The sequence below is a fragment of the Pangasianodon hypophthalmus genome, chromosome 6 (genome assembly GCF_027358585.1).
Source record: "Pangasianodon hypophthalmus isolate fPanHyp1 chromosome 6, fPanHyp1.pri, whole genome shotgun sequence".
Classification (NCBI taxonomy): Eukaryota; Metazoa; Chordata; class Actinopteri; order Siluriformes; family Pangasiidae; genus Pangasianodon; species Pangasianodon hypophthalmus.
In genome coordinates, this window is record NC_069715.1 from 14,336,468 (window position 1) to 14,363,773 (window position 27,306).

The 27,306-nt window shown below is 38.4% G+C and overlaps 2 protein-coding genes across 8 annotated transcripts; both read right to left on the reverse strand.

Annotated features, from left to right (window-relative positions):
• Positions 1–423: 423 nt before the first annotated feature.
• kif23 (kinesin family member 23) lies at positions 424–9,095 on the reverse strand. Of its 4 annotated transcripts, XM_034305430.2 has the most exons (24): positions 8,911–9,095; positions 8,299–8,365; positions 7,999–8,127; positions 6,666–6,771; positions 6,431–6,567; positions 6,234–6,346; positions 5,980–6,150; positions 5,691–5,735; positions 5,291–5,403; positions 5,081–5,202; positions 4,877–4,979; positions 4,703–4,782; positions 4,500–4,619; positions 4,259–4,418; positions 4,012–4,176; positions 3,770–3,936; positions 3,513–3,686; positions 2,970–3,158; positions 2,474–2,740; positions 1,784–2,017; positions 1,609–1,697; positions 1,376–1,448; positions 1,135–1,205; positions 424–1,026 (listed from the first exon to the last, which is right to left on the reverse strand). In XM_034305430.2, exons 1-24 carry the CDS (start codon positions 8,922–8,924, stop codon positions 1,011–1,013), a joined length of 2,925 nt encoding a protein of 974 aa, XP_034161321.1. In that variant the 5' UTR covers positions 8,925–9,095; the 3' UTR covers positions 424–1,010. The 4 variants fall into 4 exon arrangements, with proteins under 4 accessions (XP_034161321.1, XP_034161322.1, XP_034161323.1 ...); XM_034305431.2 differs by lacking the exon at positions 5,691–5,735 and having other exon boundaries at positions 8,911–9,093; XM_034305432.2 differs by lacking the exon at positions 2,474–2,740 and having other exon boundaries at positions 8,911–9,090.
• Positions 9,096–9,889: 794 nt separating this feature from the next.
• On the reverse strand, positions 9,890–20,371 carry paqr5a (progestin and adipoQ receptor family member Va). Of its 4 annotated transcripts, XM_034305434.2 has the most exons (10): positions 20,224–20,371; positions 19,976–20,045; positions 13,331–13,518; positions 12,910–13,037; positions 11,643–11,845; positions 11,331–11,457; positions 11,108–11,152; positions 10,923–11,019; positions 10,652–10,796; positions 9,890–10,499 (listed from the first exon to the last, which is right to left on the reverse strand). In XM_034305434.2, exons 3-10 carry the CDS (start codon positions 13,382–13,384, stop codon positions 10,186–10,188), a joined length of 1,113 nt encoding a protein of 370 aa, XP_034161325.2. In that variant the 5' UTR covers positions 13,385–13,518; positions 19,976–20,045; positions 20,224–20,371; the 3' UTR covers positions 9,890–10,185. The 4 variants fall into 4 exon arrangements, with proteins under 4 accessions (XP_034161325.2, XP_026783272.2, XP_034161326.2 ...); XM_026927471.3 differs by lacking the exon at positions 19,976–20,045; XM_034305435.2 differs by lacking the exons at positions 19,976–20,045; positions 20,224–20,371 and adding an exon at positions 16,259–16,513.
• Between the last annotated feature and the right edge of the window lie 6,935 nt (positions 20,372–27,306).

Sequence of the window (27,306 nt, forward strand, 5' to 3'; positions counted from 1 at the left end):
GCTCTATTTGACTTTCCCTTCCTTCTCATATATAAACCGATATAAACAAAGACAGTTGTCTATGTATAAGAAATCTGTATTAATCTCACAGGCACAACCAAAAAGTACAATCAAAACCTCAAAATCCACTGCAGCCCCCACTTACTAACTGCACCTCATCCTTCTGACCACCAGAGTGCATCAGTGTGCACTGTATTGAATTAATAAAAGCATAATGAATTTTTTTTAAATAGCTGTGAAGAAAGCTTCATTGCTTTAGAATGCATCTTTTTGTCTAGCCCAAATTTAAGTTGCTCTAGTTTTCAGCTCAATTTGTTCACTACGGTGTGGACCAGTTTTAACTCTGAGCACTGTATTTTCCTGAAGCTGCTAGAATGTGAGTGTTGTGACTTTCACTCAGTGAAATAAATAAATGAAACCAAGTTAACAAGTATACAAGTATTCAATTTATGTGAAAATAACATTCAAAAGAAGAAAGATTCAAATGCCATTTAACAGTCCATGTGTACTGTGAATGCCACTGTGTTCAAATTTGTTCTGACAAGCTGTAGTTATATAATACAAGTGAGAAAATAGTGCTTTTCTAGGAATATGACTACAATCAACATTGCACTCAATAATGGGGCTCTAATTAGAAAGCACAATCCAGACTACCATATGCTTCGATTTCCCTACTTCAGCAACAGCCTATTTCAAAAGAGGGGAAAGGATTATAGAAAAGCTTTACACACTTGAGGGTCAGCAGGGGAACAACAACACACACCATACCTTTGTTTCAAGCCACTCCAAGGCCTTGATTAAATTAGGCCTGAATATTTCACGGTAACACTAAAGTTGAAAATGCATTACATTACAAAACCACTTTGGTGAATTTATATACAGGCCTATATATAAAAGTGTCTTATATAAAAGTATTATTAAAAAAAAGTTAAATAGTAGAAAGTATTGCACAGTGATGAGGTTTCAAGAAGGAAGAACTCTTGACTGTGATAGCAATGCCAGGGCAATGCTTAGGGCTTTCTGCGTCTGCAAGACAAAACGTTAGGTCCTGCTCAGTTACATGCTCAAAAAAATTTCAGTTTAGTGGTGGGATTAAATGCAAATGGTAAATGATATGTTTAGAAAAGGACTTACTTTGGATATCCATGGTGTTGATAACCAGGTCCGAGGTTGGAGCCAGTCCTCATCTCCACAGCCACAGCACACTAAACAGGAAAGAGACAAAAAGAGTGGGTTTGAGCAGTCATAATATGCAGTACTGCCATTAGAAAAAAAACAGGCAGTCAAGTTATTCAGTATACTGGAAAAGTTTTGCCATTACATTACAAATATAATCAGTAAAGAGGTACAAGCAGAGCAACTAACTATCCCTTACCCTGGTCTCTACATCTGTCCAGTCTCCATCCTTACGCTCATCCTGGCGGTTCTCTGATGATCTCCTTTTACGGCTGCAGCAAAAAAACATTCATAGCTTAACGTGCAAAGTACAGCCAATAAAATATATAATAATAATTAAAAAAAAAAAAAAAAAAACTTCTATGGTCTCCTGTAAAGTATACACTACATTCAGCTTGCCTTTTTTTTTTTTTTTTTTAAATAAATATTCACCTTGGACCAACAGCATTTTCTTGTTTCAGTGTTTCAATATCAGTGAACTGAACTGCTTGTCCTCCACCTCTAGTTTTGAACACCTCACCCTGGAAAACAAACTTTTTATTAATGAGGGACCTCAATTATAAGACCATCATATGCTCAGCAGGTTAGATTAAACATTCAAAAGCACCTTGATGAGTTTGGTTTGGATCTCGCCATCAGAGGCCACTTCTTGGTGTGTCAGCATGTACTTGTCACACTTGGACAGGGCTTTCTCGCTGGGAGCGGTCACCTTGATCGAGTTGGAAACGCTGGGCTGCATGACCGTGTCCAGCTCCACATTGGTGCTGGGTTTGTGATCCACCCATCTCTCACCACCAGCTGAGTGCGAGCGCCTGTGCAGAGGCCGAACCGCCGGCCCAGTCTATACAACCAAAACACACATCAGTCAGGATATAGCCCAGAAAGCTACCCAATACATACAGCTGTTAGCAGGTTAGTGGAACTACATTCTATTGAAGCGTGGAATAAACATGCTACAAGAGCAAACACATTACGGAATAGCAAGAGTAGTCCAATACACATTCAAAAGCAGGATAAATCTATTTTGTTTATGAGAAATGGTTTACTGGCAAGCCATAATATATACAAGGATGCTGCTACTCAATGCTCCAGAGATGACACTTGTTTAAAAATAGAATTCAATTTATTTGGTTAAAGTGCAAAACAGGACATAAAAACATGGCAGTTTAATTAGCAGCACACAATTTCCCTACAGAAGTGCATCCATCAAGCGACACATTTAAGAACAAAGTTTGGCAAGTACTATGTTAGTATAAAGGCAGCTCTACCTACAACTACAGCATGATACATCACCGACCCTGTAACCTCTCTCCTCTACGTCTACATCTGCTGGCTGAAATGGCACCTCACAGTCTCTGGCCCAGCACCTGCCTCTCCTCCTGCTAAGGCTTCCAGGAAGACCCTGACCTCTGCTTCTACCATGGGGAGGGGAGGGGCTGCCCTGCCTGTCGGCCTGTGGCGTTCGCTGCTCCCACTCGGAGATGCAGGAGGCCACAGACACACTGCTAGTGCTGGGGGAAAGAGGGGCTGGCCTGACAACTTTGGGAAGGACATATTCTGAGGCCTGACAGAAGGAAGCAGTGGATTTAGACTGCACACAGATTTCAGTTAGTACACATGGATCACATGCACATCATATTTGCTTAAGAACAAGATCAGTAACTGATTCTGAAATGTTAGGCACAAGTATTATACAAATATTTCAGAAAAGGATAATGCAAATGAAAAAAACAAAAGCTTAGAAGCAGACAGTAAAATGACAAATTATAGAGTGGGTCAAATTAAAGACGTACAGGCATCGGCGAGGGCGAGGCTGATCTCTTTGCAGGCACTCTGTCCCTTTCTCGGGAAGGTCGCTCGGGTTTATCTGGTCGGGTGTCTGCCTTGCTCTCCGTTACTATAGCTTTGAGCTGCTTCAGCTTTTCGTCCTTTACCCAAAGCTTGTTCTGCATTTCCAGTTCCTTGGCATTTACCCGCCTCTCCTGAAAAATAACACAAAGCTTCAAGCCAAAACCCATACAGAATCTAACTCGGCCTCCTTGAGAGGGTAACACACAGCCTGGGCAGAGACATATCACAGGAAATGGACCACTGGAAACCTAACTTCCCAAATATCTGATGGTTTGGTGTTTCTAGTCAATGCACCGCTTATGTATAGATAATTTAACAAATAATTAGCATACTGGTATCAAAAAGCAGAGTCTACACTGATAGAAGATAGGCATTATTTCAATATCTGTAAGAAGTAAATCAAATGCTCATCTTTCAACTAGAAAATCATAACATTTTCAAATATAGTCAGCAACTGAGAGGCAAAAGATAGCAAGGCTACTCACACACTCCTTCTGCCACCTGAGCTTTTCATCTGAGACCAACCCTTGCATGCGTGCCTCCATTCGCTTCTTTTCTGAAAGCTCCCGCTGCAACCTCTGCTCTCTGCTCTCCAGCTCGTGCTGTAAGGCACGCTTATCCTCCTCATAGATGTTTGTGGTTTTCTGCAGGATGTCAATCTGGACACAAAGAAGGCAGCAGTAAGCTTCACACCCAACATAATTGTAATAATGATTTCACGGTTTTGAAGGTTCAGAATTACCTTGTACTCCAGCATCTTGGATTTCTTCTCCAGGCGATCAATCTCATTTTTCTGGTTCTGGATCATTTTGTCCTTCTCGCCCAGCTTGCCGCGTTGCTCATGGATGAAATTCTCTTTGGAGACGAGGTTGCCATCCAGTTCTTGAAGCATGGACTTCAGCATATTGGCTATGAAGAGAATAAATAATGAGCACTTGCATTCTCAGTAGACACTGCAACCACAAACTGCTGAGACAAACATACCGGATTTGTTGTACTCTTCAGTCATCATCTGGCGGATCTTGTGCCGCTTCTCCAAGGCCTCAATGAGTCTAGGAAGCGTATGGTCATCAGTAGGGTCAGTGATTTCACAGGGAGGCAGTGGAGGCAGGTTTTGCAACAGATGGCTCAGGGCCTTGGAAGGAGGTTCTGGACAGAATCACAAGCATTAGAAACAAACAACTTGCACCTTGCTTAGAAGTGCCATTCTGTACAAGAGGATAAGCAATACCGCCATCTACTGGGCCTCCACGTTCCTCTAGCCGACGAGACAGTTCCTCTTTGAAGGCCTGGTTCCTCTGTCGGCGTCCTGCAGCAAAGCCACACATGGGCCTGTCAACAGGCCGGGCCACTTCCACCTCCTGAGTCATCTCAGCAAATCGCATCACCAGCTGCCAAACACACACAGCACAGTCACAGAACCACAATAGTGAATATCAGAATTCATAACTCAAAACATAATATTAGCTTACCATTGTTTCTTCATAATCATCAGCCTTAGGGTTCACACAGACCACCATTCTGACTTTCCCCTCTCCATCAAAATAATTTTTGAACAGATGAGTCACTTTAGAGTCTCTGTATGGGACCATCTGTGAAGAAAAAGTGTACATCATTACATCACAACACCACGTGATAAATGGAAAATAAAAGAAAGGTGAAAAAAATGAAATACCTTGTTTGTTCCACACATCTGATTCTCTCTGAGAACTTCAATGCATGTGCGGAGAGTCATCAGAGACTGATTGATGTTGCCTGGACAAAAACAAAATGAACGATGCATTTCATATGAAACAGAGTTTAGAATTTTGAGAACGGAAGGTCCACTTTTTCAACTGAGACCGCTAACCTGCTTCCCGAAGGCGGCTGCCCTCTGCGCGAGTTCTGCTTGTGCGTTCACTGCCAGCCAGATCCACCAGACACAACTGACTCACATTCACCTGGTTCTTATCCTGGAAGGAAATTTAAGCAAAGCTGACCGAAAAGTAGAAAAGGGCCATCTTATCCTGAGCCCTTCCTTCAGCCAACTGTGCAAGTATACATAAATGTTTACCTGAAGGACATTGTCTCCATCTGCATCCAATGGGGCTTGTGCCAGTTTAATGATGAAGACGCTGTGTGATCTGCTCGACTCGCGATTTAACTGAGTGTTTGCAATCCTGCGCTTCTTTTGACCTAGTGGACAATATTTAATGGCAAAATATATTTAAAGCTCTAGATGATATCATGTATGAGAATGTCAACTACAGGCATTTCAGCTCACCCCTCCAAAAGACTTCAAATGCTTCCTCTGTTGATTTCACTTCAAGCTCTGTGCACCCAGCCACATACATGTTGTGGTTTTGATCTTCACGTAAAATCTTGGACTGGGGTGGTCTAAAAGGAGCGTATACAACATTTTAACACACTTATCTTATGTTTAGAGACAAACAAGCACAAAAATAGTTTTCCAGCCATGCTGCAATGGGTGATAACCTGCTTTACAGCAGAAGCAGAAGACAAATGGGAAACAAACAAGTTGCAAGACATTGTCTATAAGCCAAAAAGCAGAGGGGAAAAAAGCTCGGACGACAGCATTGCACATCCCAGCTACACAGTGAAAAAGACAGGACATTTTGCTCAAGTATCTGTCTATCTACAGGCGTTATCCACTGGTCACGTACATGAACTCAGTGTTGTGCCGCAGAGGTGTCCCTGCACCATTCCACCTAGCAAAGGAACACAAACATTTAGACTGCAAGCTAAAGTATGATAGATACTTAATGTCCAAAAAGAGAAATTTTTAGAAAAGTAGGGCCAAGTTCTCAATAGAACAGCCATCATGTTCAACCAGAGCCTTCATTTAACATACATGTAAATGATAATTACACTCTGTGTGCTCTTCACACAATGATTCCTACACATATAAATAAAAGCAAACAAAATCTAAAGTAACCAAAACCATGAGCTTACTTTGGCCTTATTGGGTCAAATGGAGTCTCCTCCAGGAGATCATAGATGTAGTTATTGTATATCTCTATATAGGAGACAAACACGCTGTAGCTACTGTCCTCATCCACCCCGTCAGCCTTAGAAGCTTCTTCTGGACTGATCATGTCAGCAAACTCTGGATCAACTCTTTGCCTGCAAAACAAAATAAAATGAAACATGGCAATTTTACAAAAATAACCAGTCAACACATCATATAAGGTTGAACTGTTATGTACCTTGAGGATGGAGTCTTTGGTACAGATGGCTGACTCTCTTGTTTCTGTCGTTCCAAAAGAGCATCCACCTGGTTTTGCACTTCCATGCCATTCTTATCATCTGGCTTGAAGACCTGAAATATAAATTAACAAATAATTAAATAAATAGTAGAATGTTAAATTTACTAATGAAACAAAAAGCACTAAATGTTGCATACAAATCTTTTGGCCTGGTAAGGTCCAATGCTGTTGAAGATCATGTCCAGTGAGCGGGGCAGGAGCCCGCCTTGGCCCGGGGAACCCGTCATCGTGTAGGTTTTTCCACTGCCAGTGACGCCATAGGTGAACAGAAGACCTAATATTGACACGGGCAAAGGTCACAGGTGCAATCACTCAATCAATATATAAAATTAAACGATTTCATAGTTAGTGCTAAGTGAATTATTCTGATACCGTTTTTGCCATGAATAAGATCTTCCACAAGAGGTTTTGCAACATCCTCAAACAACTCCCTCTGTGTGGTTTTAATTCCAAAAACCTTCTTGAAGGAATATTGAGTCTGCAAAGCAAGAACAATGATTGCAACAATCAACACACAATACTGGATTATGTAAGGAATAACACACAACAGACAGCGCTGTTATACAAAAATAATCCAGGTGGCCGAATTGCATTATTTTTGCATAACAGCATTGGCTGGAGTGTGTTATTCCACTTATGAAAATTATTAAAATATCTGGACTATGTTATGAGATACCCACTGTATCAATCATTTCATCTAGACTAAAACACATTGTATGTTATGTTCTTTATCATTTGATGGAAAATTGTGAAGAGCATTACAACAAAACTGTACAACAAAAGTCTTCCAAATTATGTGAACACTTTAAACTCCACAATGTCTTGGGTTGAACCGTGCTTAATAACTGCCAGATATTCTGTTTAGAAAACATTATCTCGTGTCACTTTTGCCAAAAGAAAGTCATAGATTGTATGGCAACGCGATACGTTCAAAAATGACTGAACATGGAATGAAAACTTTGTATATTTAATTGATAAATATTTTGTGATAACGCATTTATGTGGATCAGAAAGTTGTGAACCTGAATTAACTGTTTTTTTAAGTAGTTAAAACATTGACCCAGTAGTGTTGATAAAAATATATTGCTGCATTCAACTAGAGGTTTTAACTTATAATTCCCAATCTCCTACCAGGAATAGCTGGGATAAGAGAGTGCTGCTGCCACATGACTGGCTGATTAGATAACTGCATGAATAATAAAGTGGACGGTGAGTGTAATTCAGAATCAGAATCAGTTTATTTGCTATATACATTTATATGTTTTAGGAATTTTTCTTGGTATTTGGTCACAACATGATACATTCAACACACACATCTCAGACAACACAATTACCACCCTAATTTTATTTATTTTTATATAATATATACACACACACACACACACACACTCAACTACTCAATTAATTGAGTCTTAAATTACAGATTTTCCCCCCACAAATATATGCAAGACATAACCCAGGTACATGTGCAATAATCCAATAAACTCACAATCCCTCATAAGTGCAATATTCATCTTGTATGTTAATATTGTAATATTGTGTTGTACTTTTGTCGTTGTGGCGTTTTGTACTGTACCTGTGGTTATCGTCATTTGTAGTTTTGTAATTCTTTGTAATTTTTTAGGCATCAGCTTTCAGATATCACCACCAGAAATTCCTTGTGTCAAACACAATGACAAAACTTTCAATCCTTGAATCCATTTACCTCTTTAAACTCCCCATTCCTGTTGGCTTTGAGGCCATCAGGGGCATGGAGCTGGATGGTAGTGCTGCTGATCACCTCAATGCAACATTCTTCATCCTCTGCACCTAGTGGACGCACACGACAGTACACCTGCACACACACACACACACACACACAGTCTCATCAAAAGCCTAAGGTCAAAGTCAGATGATGATCAATAACCATTACGTCCATTAATAACTTCCATTTGTTACTATGGAGTGTGCTTGTTGTGTGCTAAACTACAAATAAATAAATAAGTAAACAAACATATGTACTTACTCCTACAGGATCCTTCAGGTTGTTTGTTGGCTTTTTAGGAGGAGGACGGCGCGGGGTCTTGCCCTTGCTGTAATAAAAAATTAGAACAGCTATTATTAGCTGAAAGATAAAAGTCAGATTGTCAAACCTGAGTATTGTTGCAGGTTATAACTTCCAGATACAAGGCTGGGTCAGTGGGCTAGTCATGCTAACTAACTCGATTAGCAGCAGTATTTAAAGTTAGCTAGGTAACAGATATAACCTGCTTGTACCGGTACACGGGTAAATGAACCCTAAACTCAGATTAGGCTGGAAGCTTTGATTCAGTAATAACACTGCTGAACGTATAAATGCCCCTCAGAGCACACTTAAATATAACATACACTTCAACACGAAGTCAAATTACCATCTAGTCAATAAAGTAGCTAATTAGCTTGCGACACCTAGATATATTTTCTAGCACTCAGCCTAGCCAGCTCCTGTATGTCGCTAAGATGGCCAGCTAGGTAATGTCCGCTGCTTTTGCAAACGTTCATTACTAGAAAACGAGAGGAAAAAAAGAAGACACAAACATTTCTCACAGATATTTCTCTCTTTGAAAAACGTTTCACTGAAATACAGCCCAATACTCACGTAGGCCTTATCATCTTGTGTTCTTTGTGTTCAAATCAGCCACTCCGTAATCTTTCTCTTCTCCCCTCTCAGAAATTCGAAGTTCGTTCCCTCCGTCTACCGACAAACAAGTTTTTCAAATTGCACCAATCAGAGCGCAGCAAAAGCTCCCGTGCCTACAGGATGCCCCGCCCGATTCTTACGTCATGTCCGCTATGCTGATCCGCCCTCCACTGTTCCGACAGTCTACTGACCAGTAACCATTTCCAGCTCAAATTACTTTCCATTCAGAAAAATAAACTATTTATCATGCAACCTAACAGCACAAATCAGGAGGAAGAAAATCTGTGAGTAAATATATATTATATATATATATATATATATATATATATATATATATATATATATATATACAGTGTGTGTTGGGGGTGTGATGTGACATGTTCTAAGTTGTTTAACACATCTAGATGTACATATCAGAAAATGAAAGCTGAAATTCTGGTCTATCATCTCATATTCATCTTTTAATCTCAAACCCAAATGTATTTGGTGTATAGCGAAAACAAGAGAACTGGCCTTGCCGTTCCAATACTTTTGGAGGAGACTGTATCTTTATCATTTATATATCTTTTTTTTTTAAAAAAAAAAAAAAAAGATTTTCTTTACTACAGCCCCCATGCTGTTTTGAGACTTCATGAAATATACTGTATAATTTAACAAAAAATCTCCATCACTGGCTAAATACTCAACCAACCTCTAGCTGTCAATATTAGTAATTTTGACATTTGACCTAATAAATCAGGAAGTATGAAAATCAGTACTGAAAACCATGATACTATTTGGTGTCATGGGACTGGAAGATGTTAAATGAGGAAAATTGCCAATGTTGTCTTGTTTGAAATGTTCTTTCTAGTACTGATTAAAAATTGATACCCTAATAATTCTAATGATCTTAATCCTAATAATTCAAAGCAAAATCAATTAAAATAGTTTATTGATAAATAAAATAAATATAATTATACCAAGTAACAAAACTTCACAGAAATAAAAAAATTTTCAGTGTACATGTGGGGAATCCAGGTCTTGAAATTGAAGCAAAAAATAATAATAAATCACATACTGAGTGTCATAATTGTAAACACAACCCAGTGAAAGGCACAGCATGAATCCTCATTTCAGTTTTCAACTTATTTTATAACAAAATCTAATTAACAGATCTCTAACAGGAGATCTTGAATAATTAACACAGATATCAGTCTTGTATAGAACATGCTTCAGTCCATGAAAAAAAATCCTTCACCTTAATTTTTCCTGTCTTAAAATAAAACACACTTTTGCATGCTGTGAGTCAGAAACTGCAGCAAAATGTGACCTTTTCAAATCACTGTCCTTCCAAATCCTTGTGCAGAAAAGTGCCTTACTGAAGACATAGATTATACATAGACTGAAGGCTGCACAAAGCAATGCTGCACCTACTGTGTTGGTGAAGGTAATGGGTTGTGAATGAGTCAGAAGCCATTGCTTCCGTAAGGTCATGTCTAGCTCAACTGCAGCGAGCTGGAAGTACGTGCCAGTGATTGCGAACACATGAAAGAGCTGGTGACTGTGTCCTGTGGAAAAAAGAAAACCACATTAAAGCAAACAACTAACACGATTAGCTGATAACTGCATGAATGTGTAGGTGTACAGCTGTTCCTAATAAAGTGCTACGTAAGTGTATATGATTTGTGTTTATATATAAATGCGTGAATATCATGAACACCTATATAGTCAAAACTTCCAGGTGCCAGGCGTTCAGGTAGGTGTGAGGCAAAGAGGAATCCTGTAAGTAGTGCCAGTGCAGTGTGCTGGTAGTGAACAGTAATGGCTTCATTGAGTGTGCAATCCTCTCCAACACACACAAAAATCTACAAGGGCAGACAAGCCAATCAAAATGACAACTGACATATCTGGAACATAGAATTGACAACTGCATAAAATATCTAATATGATGATGATGACAATTTGACTAATGAGGTCTGGCTGGTACTCACCCTATAGAACAAAGGGATGTTGTCAAAGAGATACGGAAGTGCAAAGGACACAATGCGCAGAATTTTCTCTAGTTTCACACTTGTTTTCTCAACAGACCTAAGAAAAAAATATATTAAAATATTAAAATGTATAAAACTTACGTCATTTCAAACATTTGATTAGGAAATTCGCCAAGTGAAGTTACCTTTTATTTAAACGGTAGTTGTACTCAATGAAAGGTAATCCAAGCCTAAAAGATAAAGGATATAAAGATAAGGATAATATGGAAGTTGATGAAGTTGTAATTTCATGACAATACAATGTTTTCAGCTAGTAGTCAGAGAAGAGGGGGCATCAACACTGATGGGAAGCAAATAACCACTGTATTGTAGAAATAATAACTCACTGTACTGAGTCATCCATCTCACCTTGAGTAGCAGGCCAGTCCAGTGGAGAGGATAGAGTTGAGCATGGCAGTGGGAATGTAATATTTATGGAAAACACTGTTCACCCATTTCTCAGGAAATATATAGGAGGAGTATGCGATGGCAGAACCTGTTGATGCGCAAACATTCAAATAAAAACCATAATCAATAATTACTTTGATTAACGCCATTCACACTTTAATTGAGTAAACAACTCCTTTGGTCTGTAACAATTTATCATTATTTGACACAATACATAATTAATTCATTTTCATAAATCAATATTCTACTCGTGATGAATTCCAACCTCCTGACCTAAGCTGTAGAAGCTGAGTGCTCCATAGTCGAAGAAGAAGCAGATGTGTCTGGCACGTTCAGACATGGTACTGAAGGTGTGTGCACAGCTGGAAGCCAGTGGGTACAAGCAGCTGGACAACAGGAAGACCAGCAGAGGCCAACAGTACGAGTCCTGCCAGTCTTCCTCTATTAGCACCACAAGGAGCTTCCACAAGAAGAACCTAGCAAAGCAGTACATTTAACCTGTTATATCTTAAAAAGTATTATTCAACTTAGATTACTTCTGTTAAAGAATAAATAATAATGTAACTGTAAATAATTTACAGAATAAATTATTTTTAGGTTTGTGGGCTGCAGTGCAATGGGTAGCGTTCAGTCTCACAGCTGCAGGGTCAATCCTGAGCTCGGGTTACTGTCTATGTGGAATCCCTGTGTTCATGTTTCCTCTGGGTTCTCCTGTTTCCTCCAACCTCCCAAAAACATGCAGTTATGACAACTGTCACACTAAATTATCCCTTGGTGTAAAATGCATGTGCCCAAATGTGTCCTATCTAGGGTGTATTCCCACCTCGCCCCCAGTGTTCCTGGGTTCCGGATTCATAAATAAATGATGAAACAGCTTTTGTAAGTAAATAATACAGTATTTGGCTGTAATATTCCATGTATCAGGGACAAACATTCTTCAGGCCACATGGTCATATTTCCATATGTTCTTATGTGCACAGTCTCAGAGGTGGACAGAAGATCATAATATTGATGGCATTTACTAGATTTGTTCCCAGAACTGCCCCCTATATTCTCATGGATATAAAAAAGGAAGGTTGAGAGAAAGGGAACATTGTTTGTCTAGGAGAATTATACTATAATATTATATATTTCTACAAAAAACATTTGCGAACCACCCAAAAGTAACTAAACTCGACTCTATAGAAAATGTGTGTTTTTCATAATAAATTTTCCACAGCACTGTTAAATGTTTGATTATAATTATTCAGAAGGTGTTGATTCATTTTCTGTAACAGCATGGCTTGCAAGGTTTTCATAAATGTGCTTGTCCTAATATATTATTGTTTCTATAGTAACAACATACACAGGGATATGTTTGGCAGTGGGTCCATATAAATGTTAAAATAATTGTGCTTAATTGTTACAATTAAAATTGTGTGTAATTGTTGATATGATGAAGTTTCTTTCAGAAGACATTTATTTAGCATTTTTGGAAAGAGCCTCCAAGGAATTATTTATGTCATGTTTTATTCCTGAAATAAGGGTACTGTGATCATACCATGTAGGAAGAAAGTGGGTCCAAATGTTGAGGGTTTCATTAGTTAGCTGGAAGATACTTAGAACACAGTCTTTAGCGGAGCTGTATGGATATCGATACCCAGATATGATCCCATCCTCATGGAACACCTGTATAGAAAAGATTTAATTCCATAAACAGCTAAACAAAAGAAAAATGATCAGATTTTCAATTTGTAAGAAAAGCAAACGAGCATTATACAGGATAATTGTACTACTATTTGTAACAATTCCTAATAACTAGGCAAAATTGGGGGGAAAAATTACACATTACACATTGTTAACCAACATGTACTCATCAGCTTAAGCCTCTCTAAAACTAGACATTAGCTCTCAGTAGAAAAGCTGCTTTAGCACAGCATTACTATTAAAAAGCTGCTCATTACAAAACCTGATGAACTTACTTTTGGAACTTGGTTGATGGTTAAGACTCGAGGTAGTTTGATAAGGCTCAACATGATCCTATAATCCACTAGCAGTCAACATTGAAAGGTGAGAGAATCTGGCATGAACTGTGCTTGTAATGTTCTCTTTAGTTGCTCCACCCTTTTCCTGGATCACCCAGTGTACTTACTCCTCTGAGCATATAAACCTGGTGGGACAGGGCAGAAAATGAGACAGTTCCAGATAATGAGACTCAGAGACAAGTGAAATACAGACTCAATCTACATGAACTGTTTTGTTTTTTTGTTTTTGTCTTAAAGAAAGAAAAAGAAAAAAGAAAGAAAGAAAGAAAGAAAGAAAACTGTTGTTTAAAATTGCTTTATGGTACAGGGAGCTGAAACTTTCAGTAATGTGGACACGCCTTAGAAGAAATCAATGGAGGATGTTAATATTAAACCAAAGCTTACTACCTGTGCATTGTAATTAAAGTAAATATGTTTTGTCTTACACAAGGTCTTGCACAAGCCCTTTTACTTTTACAGTGTACTTTTCAAACTCAAACTTTAGTTCCATACAGTTTACAGTTTTAGAAAAAGTGTTCCTTAAGAGTTTTTATATGGTTCTTATATAGATAGAATTCTTAGCATCCTAAAAGGGGCCTACTTGGAACCCTCTTTCAGAGGGAACCACTGTTGTAGGGTTTCCTCAAAAAATAAACCAAAGAACCTGTCAGATTTGTAAATTTACCAACATAAAACTTGCATTTTATGTTCTCACAGAACAACCTCCAAGATCCTAACCAGTCTGGCTTCAAACCGGTACATTCCACAGAGACTGCCCTTTTGACCGTCATTGAGAAGCTACATGCTGCTAGATCAGCCAAACTGTCATCAGTCCTCATCCTCCTTGACCTTTCAGCAGTGTTTGACACAGTGAACCACAAGACTCTTGTCCACCCTCATGAGTCTAGGATTTCGTGGTGCAGCATGACAATGGTTTGCTTCCTACCTGGATGGTCGGTCATATCAGGTGACATGGAGGGGATCCACATGTGCTCCCCGCAGACTCTCCACTGGTGTCCCGCAAGGCTCAGTATTGGTCCTCTTCTGTTCTCCCTCTATACTCGATCTCTTGGTGTGGTCATATCCTCACATGGGTTTTCATACCACTGCTATGCGGAAGACACTCAACTCATTCTCTCCTTCCCTCCCTCAGACACTCATGTCTCTGCTCAGATATCAGCATGTCTGGCAGACATCTCATCATGGATGACAGCTCATCAGCTGAAACTTAATAGCAGCAAAATTAAACTGCTATTAATCCCAGGTGATTCATCCCCATGTCAGGATCTTGTGATCTCCCTGGACAACTCTCTGATCTCACCTTCGGTTGCAACCTTGGGGTAACCATGCACAATCTACTGTCCTTTTCCTCTCAAATTGCTTATCTGACAAGCTCATGCCAATTTCTCCTTTATAACATCAGAAAGATTCGTCCATTTCTTTCCACACAGGCCACTCAGGTGCTTGTTCAGTCCCTTGTCATTTCAAGACTGGACTACTGCAACTCGCTCCTGGCAGGTCTGCCTCTGAGCACCATTCGACCTCTGCAACTGATCCAGAATGCAGCTGCATGACTTGTTTTCAACCTACCTACGTTCTCCTATACCACCCCATTGCTACACTCCCTCCACTGAATTCCTGTAGCTGCCCGCATCAGATTTAAAGCACTGATACTCGCCTACAAAGGCAAAAAAGGACCAGCACCCACTTATCTCAAAGGACTTATCACGTCCTGCACTGCATCACACTCCCTCCGATCCTCTAGCACTGCTCGACTGGTCCCACCATCTCTCGCATGCATCGAGACTCTTCTCTGTTCTGGCACGTAGGTGGTGGAATGAACTTCCCCTAGATGTCTGAATAGCTGAGTCTCTGGCAGTCTTCAAACGACATCTAAAGACTTAACTCTTCCTAAAGTACTTAAATTAACACTTTAAAAAAACAACTTTGTATTGTCTCAGCACTTGTTACTATATTGCCTCCCCAACAGAGTTTTTAGACTGATGGTATTCTTAGTTTGTGACCTAGAGAACCAGTATCAGAACGTATTTACTGATAGAGACGTCAAAGCACTTTTGTAAGTCACTCTGGATAAGGGCATCTGCCAAATGCCATAAATGTAAAATGTAAATAAAATCATGCAGGTCAAGAACTTCAGTTATTGGTCACATCAAACATCAGAATGGGGAAAAAGTGTGACCTCTGTGACTTTAACCGTGGCATGGTTGTTGGAGCCAGATTAGCTGGTTTGAGTATTTCAGAAACTGCTGATCTCCTGGGATTTTCACACACAGAGTCTAGAATTTACACAGAACCATGCAAAAAACAAAAAACATCCTGTGTGCGGAGGGAAGACCAGACTGGTCTGAGCTGATAGGAAGTCTATAGTAACTCAAGTAATCACTCTTTACAACCATGGTGAGCAGAAAAGCATCTCAGAATGCACAACACATTAAACTTAAGGTGGATGGGCTACAACAGTGGAAGACCAAATCAGGCTCCACTCCTGTCTGCCAAGAACAAGAATCTGAGGCTATCATGGGCACAGACTCACTGAAACTGGACAGCTGAAGACTGGAAAAAGAACAGGTGATTTTTTTCCCTTCAACTGTCCAAACTGACAATTTGCTGAAATGTACTGCTGTGGGCTTTTTTTTTTTGTGTGTGTGCATTTTATAGTTAGATTTGTGAATGTCTGATTTCTAGACTTTCTTTTTAACCAATTAAACACGAATCAGCATTTTATTTTTTTTTAAATAATTTTATAAAAAAAAACTTAATTTCCTATTTTAGTATGTGCCAAGAAAAACAAAAATAAAATCAAAAGCTGTTTTGTTGTTTTCCCATTTTTGATATGAAACAAAAACCAAATTACAATTTACATACCAGGGCCATACAGTTAAGTTACTGATGTATCTTTTCCTTCATTCATTCATCTTCAGTAACTGCTTTGCTCTGGTCAGGGTTGCAGTTGAATCCGGAGCCAATCCTAAAAACACTGGGCGCAAGGCTGGAGAATGCATCCTACATGGGACACCAATCCATCGCAGGGCACCATTCACTCCTTCACACACTCATTCACACAACATAGCCAAACTGTGTCAGAGAACCCGGAGGAAACCCACAAGAACGCAGGGAGAACATGTGAAACTCCAGAAAGATTGTAACCAGAGCTCAGTATAAAAATTTATTTACAGTTATTTTAATTTTTTGGGAAGTGTTGAGGTCAAAAACAAAAGCCTGCTATTATATACCTATTATATACACATATTATTTTTAGGCGTCACACTCATATGTGGGTCTTCCCCAAACTGTTGCCACAAAGTTGGAAGCACACAATTGTATAAGATGTCTTTGTATGATTTAGCATTACAGTTTCCCTCCACTGGAACTAAAAGGCCCAAATCTGTTCCAGCATGACAATGCCCCTGTGCACAAAGCGAGGTTCATGAAGACATGGTTTGACAAGGTTGGAGTAGAAGAACTCGAGTGGCCTGCACGGAGCCCTGACCTCAACCCCACTTCACATCTTTGGATGAACTTCATGCCAGACCTTCTTGTCAGACATCAGTGCCCGACCTTTTGTGCACTTGTGGCCGAATGAGTACAAATCCCCACGTTCCAAAATCTAGTGGAAAATCTTCCCAGAGGAGTGGAGGTTGATACAGCAGCAAAGGGGGACCAACTCTGTATTAATGTCCATGGTTTTGGAATGGTACACTCATCACCAATGGGGATGAGACAGCCTACATGGATGAGATCAGAACACTGTCACAGTGGTGCTATAAAAACCTCTGTCTCAATAGCCAAGATTCCATCCACTTTTTGTGCTGTTCCGTTATTGACAAAGTGAAAATGCGTTAAAAAAAAAAAAATAAAAAAAAAATAATTAAAAAAGTGTGAAATTTGCTGTCTCCCACCTGTTTCCATCCAATTGGTCTTTTACCGATAAAACGGTGTGCATGATGACATCATGCTTAAAAAAAAAATTGTCACATAAGTTTTGGGGTATCGCAAAAGAAATCTGCCCTTGGGCCGTTTCCATACATAATTTTGTGTACATCACAAACTGTGTACCTTTTGCATTCCACATGTCCTCAAATCTTTGTAAAATGGAGCGAGTGCTGAGACAATTAATTGAAATTGGCCAGTTTACTGTCGTCATTTTAATTTCACAAATAATTGCAATTGTATGAAATATCAGAAGACAATGTCAGAATGGAGCAGTTGCTCGTCTGAAAGGGCTCCAAGTAACTGCCCTTATGTGACGAAGCCCGTGGGTCTGGGAGAGACCACGCAATAGGCCGTTCTGGGCAGTAGAGAGACGCTTCACAGAAAGTCTCTGGCTGCAACATTTTAGAATGTCATGACCCACGTCTGAGATGCTGCGCCAATTAATTGGTCCTGATGTTGTGCCCATTGCGGGTTGCCACCAACCACTGGTTCCAACCTGAAAGCGGATTGCCATCGCCATGGTCAAGCTGGCAACCTGCATCGTGTACAGAGTAGTGGGGGAAACTTTTGTGGTTTAGTAAAACAACTGTCCATCGATGTGTATATGCTGTGTGTACAGCTATTAAAGAAAAATTAATGTAGCGGAGGCCAATGAAATTGCATACCATAACTCCTTGGCGCATCTTGTGCCACAGGTTTACGGTGCCCTGGATGGCACGCACATCCCTATTCTTCCTAACCTGGTTAAGACCATTCAACATCCTTTACCAGTGTGAGTAATGCTACATGCACAATAAACTGTGAGGTTTTTTTTTTTTTTTTGCATGCCATTTTTCCCCAAAACAAGTTGGGACTTGTTTCTCCAGCACATCCCACAGATGCTCGATCAGACTGAGATCTGGGGAATTTGGAAGCCAAGTCAACACCTTGAACTCTCTGTCATGTTCTTCAAACCATTCCTGAACAACTTTTGCAGTGTGGCAGGGTGCATTATCCTGCTGAAAGAGGTCACTGCCATTAGGGAATACCATTGCCATGAAGGGGTGTACTCGGTCTGCAACAATGTTTAGGTAGGTGGTACATGTTAAAGTAACATCCACATGAATGCCAGGACCCAAGGTTTCCCAGCAGAACATTGCCCAGAGCATCACACTGCCTCCGCCGGCTTGCCTTTTTCCCATAGTGCATCCTGGTGCCATCTCTTCTCCAGGTAAGCAACACACACGCAACTGGCCGTCAACATGATGTAAAAGAAAACAGGATTCATCAGACCAGGCCACCTTCTTCCATTGCTCCATTGTCCAGTTCTGATGCTCACGTGCTCATTGTAGGCGCTTACGGCGGTTCACAGGAGTCAGCATGGGCACTCTGACCAGTCTGTGACTACGCAGCCCTATACACAGCAAGCTGCGATGCACTGTGTGTCCTGACACCTTTCTATCATAGCCAGCATTAACTTTCAGCAATTTGTGCTACAGTAGCTATTCTTTGGGATCGGACCATACGGGCTAGCCTTCGCTCCCTACGCACATCACTGAGCCTTGGGAGCCCATGAGCCTGTCGCCAGTTCACCGGTTGTCCTTCCTTGGACCATTTTTGGTAGGTACTGAACACTGCATACCGGGAACACCCCCCAAGACCTGCTGTTTTAGAGATGCTCTGACCCAGTCATCTAGCCATCACAATTTGGCCCTTGTTAAAGTCGCTCAGATCCTTACACTTAACCATTTTTCCTGCTTCCAACACATCAAGAACTGACTGTTTAATAATGAAATTAAACATTTCTACATTTAAAAAAATACTATAAAGAGCAGTGAACAGTAATAAATGAAACAAAGTCAATATCTGGTGTGACGATCCTTCGCTTTAAAATAAAAAAAAAAAATAGTAGTCTCAGGTACAATGTGTAGAGTTTTATAAGGAAATGAGCTGTAAGTGTTACTGAGCATCCTGCAGAAGCAGCCACAGTTCTTCTGGAGACTTTGACTGTTGCACTCGCTTCTTATTTTTGCAGCAAAACCCAGCAGCCTTCATTATGTTTTTTTGTCTGAAAAGTGTCTCTTATGTAATATGCTGCTTTCTTTACTGACATACCAACATTTTTCTATAACATTTAATTTTGTGCTGGAAAACTAATGTTTGGAATTCTAAAAAGTTTTTGTACTGAATCAATAATGTAGAAGTCGTAAAATAAAAATCTATAACAAAGTTTGTATTAAACAAAAAGTAGGGTGCCCAAGACTTTTGCACAGTACTGTATATATATGAAATACAAGATATACATACATGAAAATATTTTTTGTTTGTTTTTAAACCAAAAACACAAACCTATACAGTCAAGGTCCAAATACTAGTGCAACAAAAGAGTGGAGGCTGTTATAGGAGGAAGGTGGGAACAGCTACACATTCAGGGCCATGGTTTTGGAAAGGGAAGTTCAGTAGTCACGTGTCCACATACTATTGGCCAAAAGTGTAACTAGTATTCTGTAGAACAAACACTTTAACCAGAGCAGTTATAATCATGTTTAATTATGATTAAGAAAATGTATGCAGCGTGTTTAGATATACTACAAGCTAAACGTAATTTTTAAATAAATAAATAAGTAGATAGATAGATAGATAGATAAATAAATAAATAAACCAACCAACCCAGGGGAAAGTGGGCGGCTGCTTCAGCACAGTATCAGAGCCTGTGCATGGTAGCTTTGTGGAAGGTTTACTAGAAACACAGATTTCTTTCACAGCTTTATCTAAACACACTGACGCCATTGATATAAAGTTCACAAAAGCGCAGCGTTCCTCAACATCAACATCAACATTAACATAAAAAAAAAACAGTCACATGACTGCTGCAACTATTTTTTTTTTAAATAACAAATATTGAGATTTTAACTTACGATGTAAAGCTGTGGAAAAGTGCTGCCCGTGGACCTGTGCAGTGCTAAATGACGGGAATTTCTTCCATCTTTCTCCCTGACAGTGACACAGCCAGCAGCTTTAGAGGGAAAACATACCTTTCTTTGTTTTCGTTGTCAGCTGTGGCTCCCAGAGTCAATCTGATTGGCTGAGGCGCCGTTTCTAAGCTCGCGCGCACGACGCCGCTGGTTTTTTTGTTTTGTTTTGTTTTTTTGTAATCTGTATCAGGTGTAAATGGAGTTATGAATCACTCATAGAGTAACCTGTGGCGTATAAAGATCTGTGCTAATTACAGTTATTATTATTATTTTTTAAAAGATTACTCTTTATGTATTCATATGGTCCTATAAGAAAGCCATACTTCAATGGGTTTGTTAGACTATTGACTATTGGCAGACATACCACTAAAGACTGAAATAAGTGTCTTAATGAAAATGGAGGGAGGAGGTGAAATGAGAGAAGGGTGGAGAGGAGATAAATACATAAATACAGAGAGAGAGAGAGAGAGAGAGGAGCAACCAAGCTCTAAGGGGGAGCTTGTGAGATAAGTACATCTTTAACTCCATTTTCATTAGTTATGGAAAGTCAGTGTTTTTTTTTTGTTTTTTTTTTTGGGGGGGGGGGGGGGGGGCAGTAATTAATGAGCAACACACACACACACACACACACACATTATTCCTTACTCTTTATGTATTCATGTGGTTCTATAAGAAGGCCATACTTCAATGGGTTTGTTAGACTATTGACTATTGGCAGAGATACCATTAAAGACTGAAATAAGTGTCTTAATGAAAATGGAGGGAGGAGGTGAAAAGAGGGAAAGGTGGAGAGGCCATAAATACATAAATACAGAGAGACAGAAAGGCAGAGAGAGTGTGTGTCTGTGAGAGAGAGAGAGAGAAAGAGAGAGTCTAAATAATCTTATGTCTGAACCTAACCATAACCTTAACACATTAACCTCAGTCAACAGGAAATAATCTTTTTTTTTTTTTTTTTTTTTGGCTCTTTCAAAACGCCTGCATTTTTGTTGTTGTTGTTGTTAAAATACACTTCTTAGCATGAGGACCATCCTAATGTCCTCACTGTCTTAAAATTGTCTCATGTTCATATTAACATCTGACCCTCACACAGAGAGATGTGTGTATGGTGGTGTGCAGCAAAGTGCTTGAAATTTGGTCTCAGATGACCTGCACTAGAGAGAAAAGGAGCTGAGAAGCACACAGCACGAGGGAATTTATTTAACTGTGGGAATACTGCCTGTCTCATGACACTGGTTGAGAGAACACCACGAGTGTAATAAAGGGTGGTGTAATAAATCAAAATTATAAAACTAGATCACCTTTATGGTCACTGCATAATTTTTTAATTTTCTCACAGTAGGTTTACTGTTGTGTACTGAATAAGTGACTGTCTATTATTCCGTTTAATTATGCATTTTATGTTTTTTGTGTACATATTTTATTTTATGTTAATTAATAAAATATTTAATCATGCCTTTCATGTCCATGACTACCTTATACAGTAAGAATATATAAGTATTTGGACACTTTTGTGTTTGTTATTTACAAACTATACTTCCAGTGCATATCCAGTGCATATCCACTTCAAATTTACACACACGTCCTTTGACTTTGTACTTATAAATATGAACCAGAAAAAAAAGTATATATTCATAAGCATAAACAAACATAGATTTAGGAAACAAAACAGATAAAGAAAAACATATTACAACACCATAAATTAACATTAGTACTTTGTTGAAAAGCTGTTGTTGGCAATTACGGCTTCAACATGTCTCTGGTAAGAAGTAATTTACGTTTTTGCAGCATTACTGTACAATTTCTATTTCAGGAAAATTTAATCAAGAAAATTGTGGTAACAAATTCCACACATAAAATCTTAGGAAATTTAAGTAAGCATATTTTAAATAAAGTTTACATAGCACTAAGGATTATTCTCATATAAAATGTAAATGAATTCAAACCATTTCATAGTACTTGCAAAGTAATATTAAATTTAACCCAGTAAAGTAAGTTAAATATACTCTGGGTTTTAGCCACATATTTACATGATTTAATTTAGTACAGAACTTAAAGCATTTAAGTAATTCTAAGAGTCTGCTTTTTTGTGTAAAAATCACAAAAAAAAGTTGTTTTTTTTTTAAAGAGTGTTGCATGGGGTGTAGGAATGGAGATGATTGCTCCACCTTTTTCAAGTCTTTCTCTTTTTCTCTTTTCTCCTTCCTAATTTTACATATACTTGACTATAACTGCTAAACGGCACATAATGAATACATAAAAATAAAAAATAAAACCACCATTGTTACATGTGCATGTAGCCCCATTCCCTTCTCACCATACCCTCCCTTTTATAACACACACACACACACACACACACACACACAACTGTTGCTATATACTTTTGCATTAAGCTGCAGACATATTTCTGTTTCTTCAGAGTTTGTGCAAACTTTGTTATAGATTTTTATTTTACGACTTCTACATTATTGATTCAGTACAAAAACTTTTTAGAATTCCAAACATTAGCACAAAATTAAATGTTACAGAAAAATGTTTGTATGTCAGTAAAGAAAGCAGCATATTACATAAGAGACACTTTTCAGACAAAAAAACATAATGAAGGCTGCTGGGTTTTGCTGCAAAAATAAGAAGCGAGTGCGACAGTCAAAGTCTCCAGAAGAACTGTGGCTGCTTCTGCAAGATGCTCAGTAAAACTTACAGCTCATTTCCTTATAAAACTGCACAAACTGTACCTGAGACTACTAATTTTTTTTTAAAGCAACAGGCTGTCACACTAAATATTGACTTTGTTTCATTTATTACTGTTTACTGCTCTTTATAGTATTTTTTTAAATGCAGAAACATTTAATTTCATTATTTTTGAAGGCATCATTGCTCTACAGCATTTCTTCGACTTTTGCATTTCAAATCTTTTGCACAGTACTGTACATTAAACTTTATAACTGCACACTTTGAAGAATCATCTATATATACATATTTACATATGTGCCCAAAGTCAAACTGAAAAAAAAAATCTAGTTTATGTTGTGGTCTACAGGATGCTGTATCTGTATACTTGTGATATGTATACTTCATTCAACTGATTTCCTGTATTACAGGTTAGAAGAATCAGGAGAATATATTTGCATTGATGAGCAGTGTTGGAATTCTAACAAAAGTAGAACTTTATGCTTTTTTTTTTCATTTTCTGGGGAAAATTCAACTTTAGTCTCCTCAGACCAGACCTACTTTCCACATATACTGAGCCAAGAGTATTAGAGACAACAAATTTAAACAGATATAACTGTGTGTTTGAAGAATCATATACAGTATATTTACATATTCACATATGTGACCAAAGTCAAACTGATCCAAACTGGTAAAAACTAATCAAGTTTATGTTGTGGTCTACTCTACAGGATGCTTTATCATCTGTATACTTCATTCAACTACATTCTTATATTTCAGGAATATTTTGTTAGAATAATAAAGACTACATATTTGCATATACAGTGCCTTGCATAAATAGTCTATTAGAGTTAATTTTGTGAAAAACATTTCAAATAAAATAATAAAATCCACAAGCAAAATATGAATGATCAAAATGTTGAAATATTTTTGCAAGTAATGAGAATCAGATCAAAATTTATTTTTCCACAAGATTACTTCTGATTCATACTCTCATTTTACTTTCATTCTATTTGCAGATTTTTCTGATGTAGGTTTTTTTTTTGCCTTTGCTTCTGTAGTTCTGCTTTTGCAATCTTTTTGCACCTGTAGATGATGCCATGAAGAGCACTAATATCATACACAATTTCCTACACCATTATTTTTAATAATGGGCCTGTGAAAATGGCATGCCTACATGGCATGTAAGCAAATTGCACTTTGCCTAATTCCTACACCATTATCTCATTATTAAAATAATACATTACACTTATTTTCATATGAAATGGTCTGAAATGCCAAGTTCACAGGGCCATTATTATAAAAAATACTACAGTAAATTTCTTAATATTGAGTATTTTGAAAGTATATTGCATTTAGTTTCATGCAGAATTGTCAGATTTTTGAGACATTTCCATAATGAGGAGATAATGGTCTAGAAATTAGTCAGAAGGTGGAAAAAAGTCAGAATGAGAAGCTGGTGAATAAGAAGCAAGCTTCAGCTTCATCACCTAGTTATCTTTTTAAACTGCTACTCAACTGGATGGAATGAAGTCACTTGTGTGATAAAGAAATATGTGTGAATGCATCTCCACACAATTCAGTGGCAACTCGTATTATTTTTGTGAGCTTTTAAATGCAAATATAATAGTTTTTCTGCTGCTTTCGGCTCAGCTGGTTCTCAGTTTCCCCTGAGAAATGTAGTGACTTTTTGACCGGATGTTAGTGACTGTTCTGAACAGGACATGGCTGTCCAGCTCACATCACAGCTGCTGATGGACAAGTTGAGATTCGCTCAACTCACCATCAGTCTGTAAAAACCTGACTGTGTTGCACTTGCAACCAATCATGGATTACCACTGTTTTCAACTGACCAATCACTGCTTACCACTGTTTCCCACTGACCAATCACTGCTTACCGCTGTTTCCTAATGACCAATCACTGATTACCACTGTTTCCTAACGACCAATCACTGCTTACCACTGTTTCCCAATGACCAATCACTGCTTACCGGTGTTTACCATTGACTAATCACTACTTACTGCTATTTCCCAATGACCAATCACTGAATATCACTGTTTGTCCCACCCTCACACTTCTTGTTCTTCATTTTAAACTCTCTTCTTGGAAATATTTTCAATGCAATAACAGCAAGTAATCGTTTCCTTCATGACAATTCAGCTTTCAATGGTTCAATTATTTGCAAAATAAATTAGAATTTTTCTATTCATGTCATTGTCCTCATTTTCACCCACATTTCTCATCTCACCATTTCTGTTATGCCCCAGTCTAGGGTTGGGGCTGATAACAGAAAGGTGAGATGAAAATGAAGACAGTGACATAAATGATCTTTTATGAGATATATTGAAGAATATATTTACAGTCATTGGTATTGCTTCAGGCTGGTCCAGGCCAAAACAACAAACACACACCCAAACCTACCTATGCAAAAGCAAGCAGTCTTACCTATACAAAAAAAAAAAAAAGATGATAAATAAATGATAAACAATTTCATTTCATTTCTCCCTGATGAACCAAAAACACAGATAAAAAATGGCAACCAAACCAGCAAAAATGGCAGCCAAACCCTACACCCGGTGACACGGGTAACATATACACAAATATTTTACATAAAAAAACACTACAATATTTATACAATAGGAAATTTATATATATATATATATATAATCTGTAGTCAAAACCAAAGGGCACTGGCAAGCTTGGGGTCAAATACCAGAATCAATCACAAATAACTAGTAGCACAAAAAGTGCGAATCAAGTGAGCGCGAGGCTGATGAGTCCAAACTGCCGACTACTTAAGTACTCTTTTTTTTTCATTGCAGTACAAGATGATACAAACATGGTGGATAATAAACAAACAACAAAGAAATATAGAGAAGAATAGATGAGTAAATAAACTAAAAAATTTTTTTAAAAAAAACAATGCACAATCTAACAATACAACTAACTACCGCCAGGGGGAGCACAAGTAAAATTAAACAGGTGTACAAGTAAAAACCTGGGACCTAATAACCTAGGACTGGTTTGCAAAAGTATTTTTTAAGTAATCTCAAATATTTAATGATGAATTGGACTGACTCCAATGGTTCTTGAGGCAAAGTTGTTCAGAATGAGGCACTCCATCAAATGGTATGAGTTACTTGTGTTTGTGTGAAAAACTGCAGTGTATAAAACCATTTATGTGCATGAAAAACTTGATTGATTGGAGCTTCTACAAAGACACTGCATGCAAATTTTCAAGTCAACTGGACCAATGGATCTGTAGTTAGAGCCAGTTTCATGTTTTGTCCTGTTATAGCGCCACCAACTGTTCACACTCAGTCATTTTTTACCTGTGTCCTCAGAATGAGCTCATACACGAGTGTGTCAGTTTTGGTGAAAATAACTCATTCTGCTCAAGAGCTATAGCCATTTCAGTAAAAAGTGGCCACGCCCACTTCAAACGTTGTGACGTGCCGTCGTGAGGTTAAATCAAAAGTTCTACATATTTTTGATCATTATTGATAATGTGACTCCAGAGAATCTTTTTTGCACTGGTTTAGTTCCAAGCAGACAAACGGCCAAGCAAACAGGACTAGCTCACAAAAGAAGGTTTTGCAAAAAAAAAAATCCAATATGGCAGACCATTTTTTGTGCTGTTCGTCTTGACCCAAGGATTCCAATAATATAAGACACCTGAGTCTGTGACCAACGGTTCAAAAGTTCTGGGCATTTTTGTGAATTGTTTTGTTTTGATCAGTGTGGCTGATCGGGGCGAGACATTGCTCAGGTGTAGACGGGTGCAGTGCTCCCATCCCTCAGTTTCATGCCTCTAAGCCTTACGGTTTGGTCTGCATGCTCAGTTTTAGGGCATGATAATAATAATAATAATAATAATAATAATAATAATAATAATAATAATGTTTAACCCAAGTCGGCACTCATGGCCGTGTGTGATATAGTAAGGATTGTGACGTCACCGCAATTGTTATATGGGCACTCAACCTCACTTTGGCAAGAGAACAGACATGTTTCAGATGAACAGACTTTCAAAAGACATGACTACTTTCAAGAAAACGAAGGTAAAGTTTTACATTTTGACTATTAATAGTCAAAATGTAATTTCAGATTATGAAACATTTAAATATGACAGTGGTGAGCAAATGTTTCTTAATCTGACTTAGAGTTTATTTCTGTATATTGTCCTGTATTAGAAAATATAATGCTGCGATTTGGCCTGTATTTTCCTACACATCAGTGAGCTACAGGATATCTGTACAAGACAATGAATAGGCCGACAATTCAAATGTGCAGTTTACAGTGGAGCAGCTGATACCCATAAAATAATCAGGCTCTTAGGTTAACTAGTAACAGAG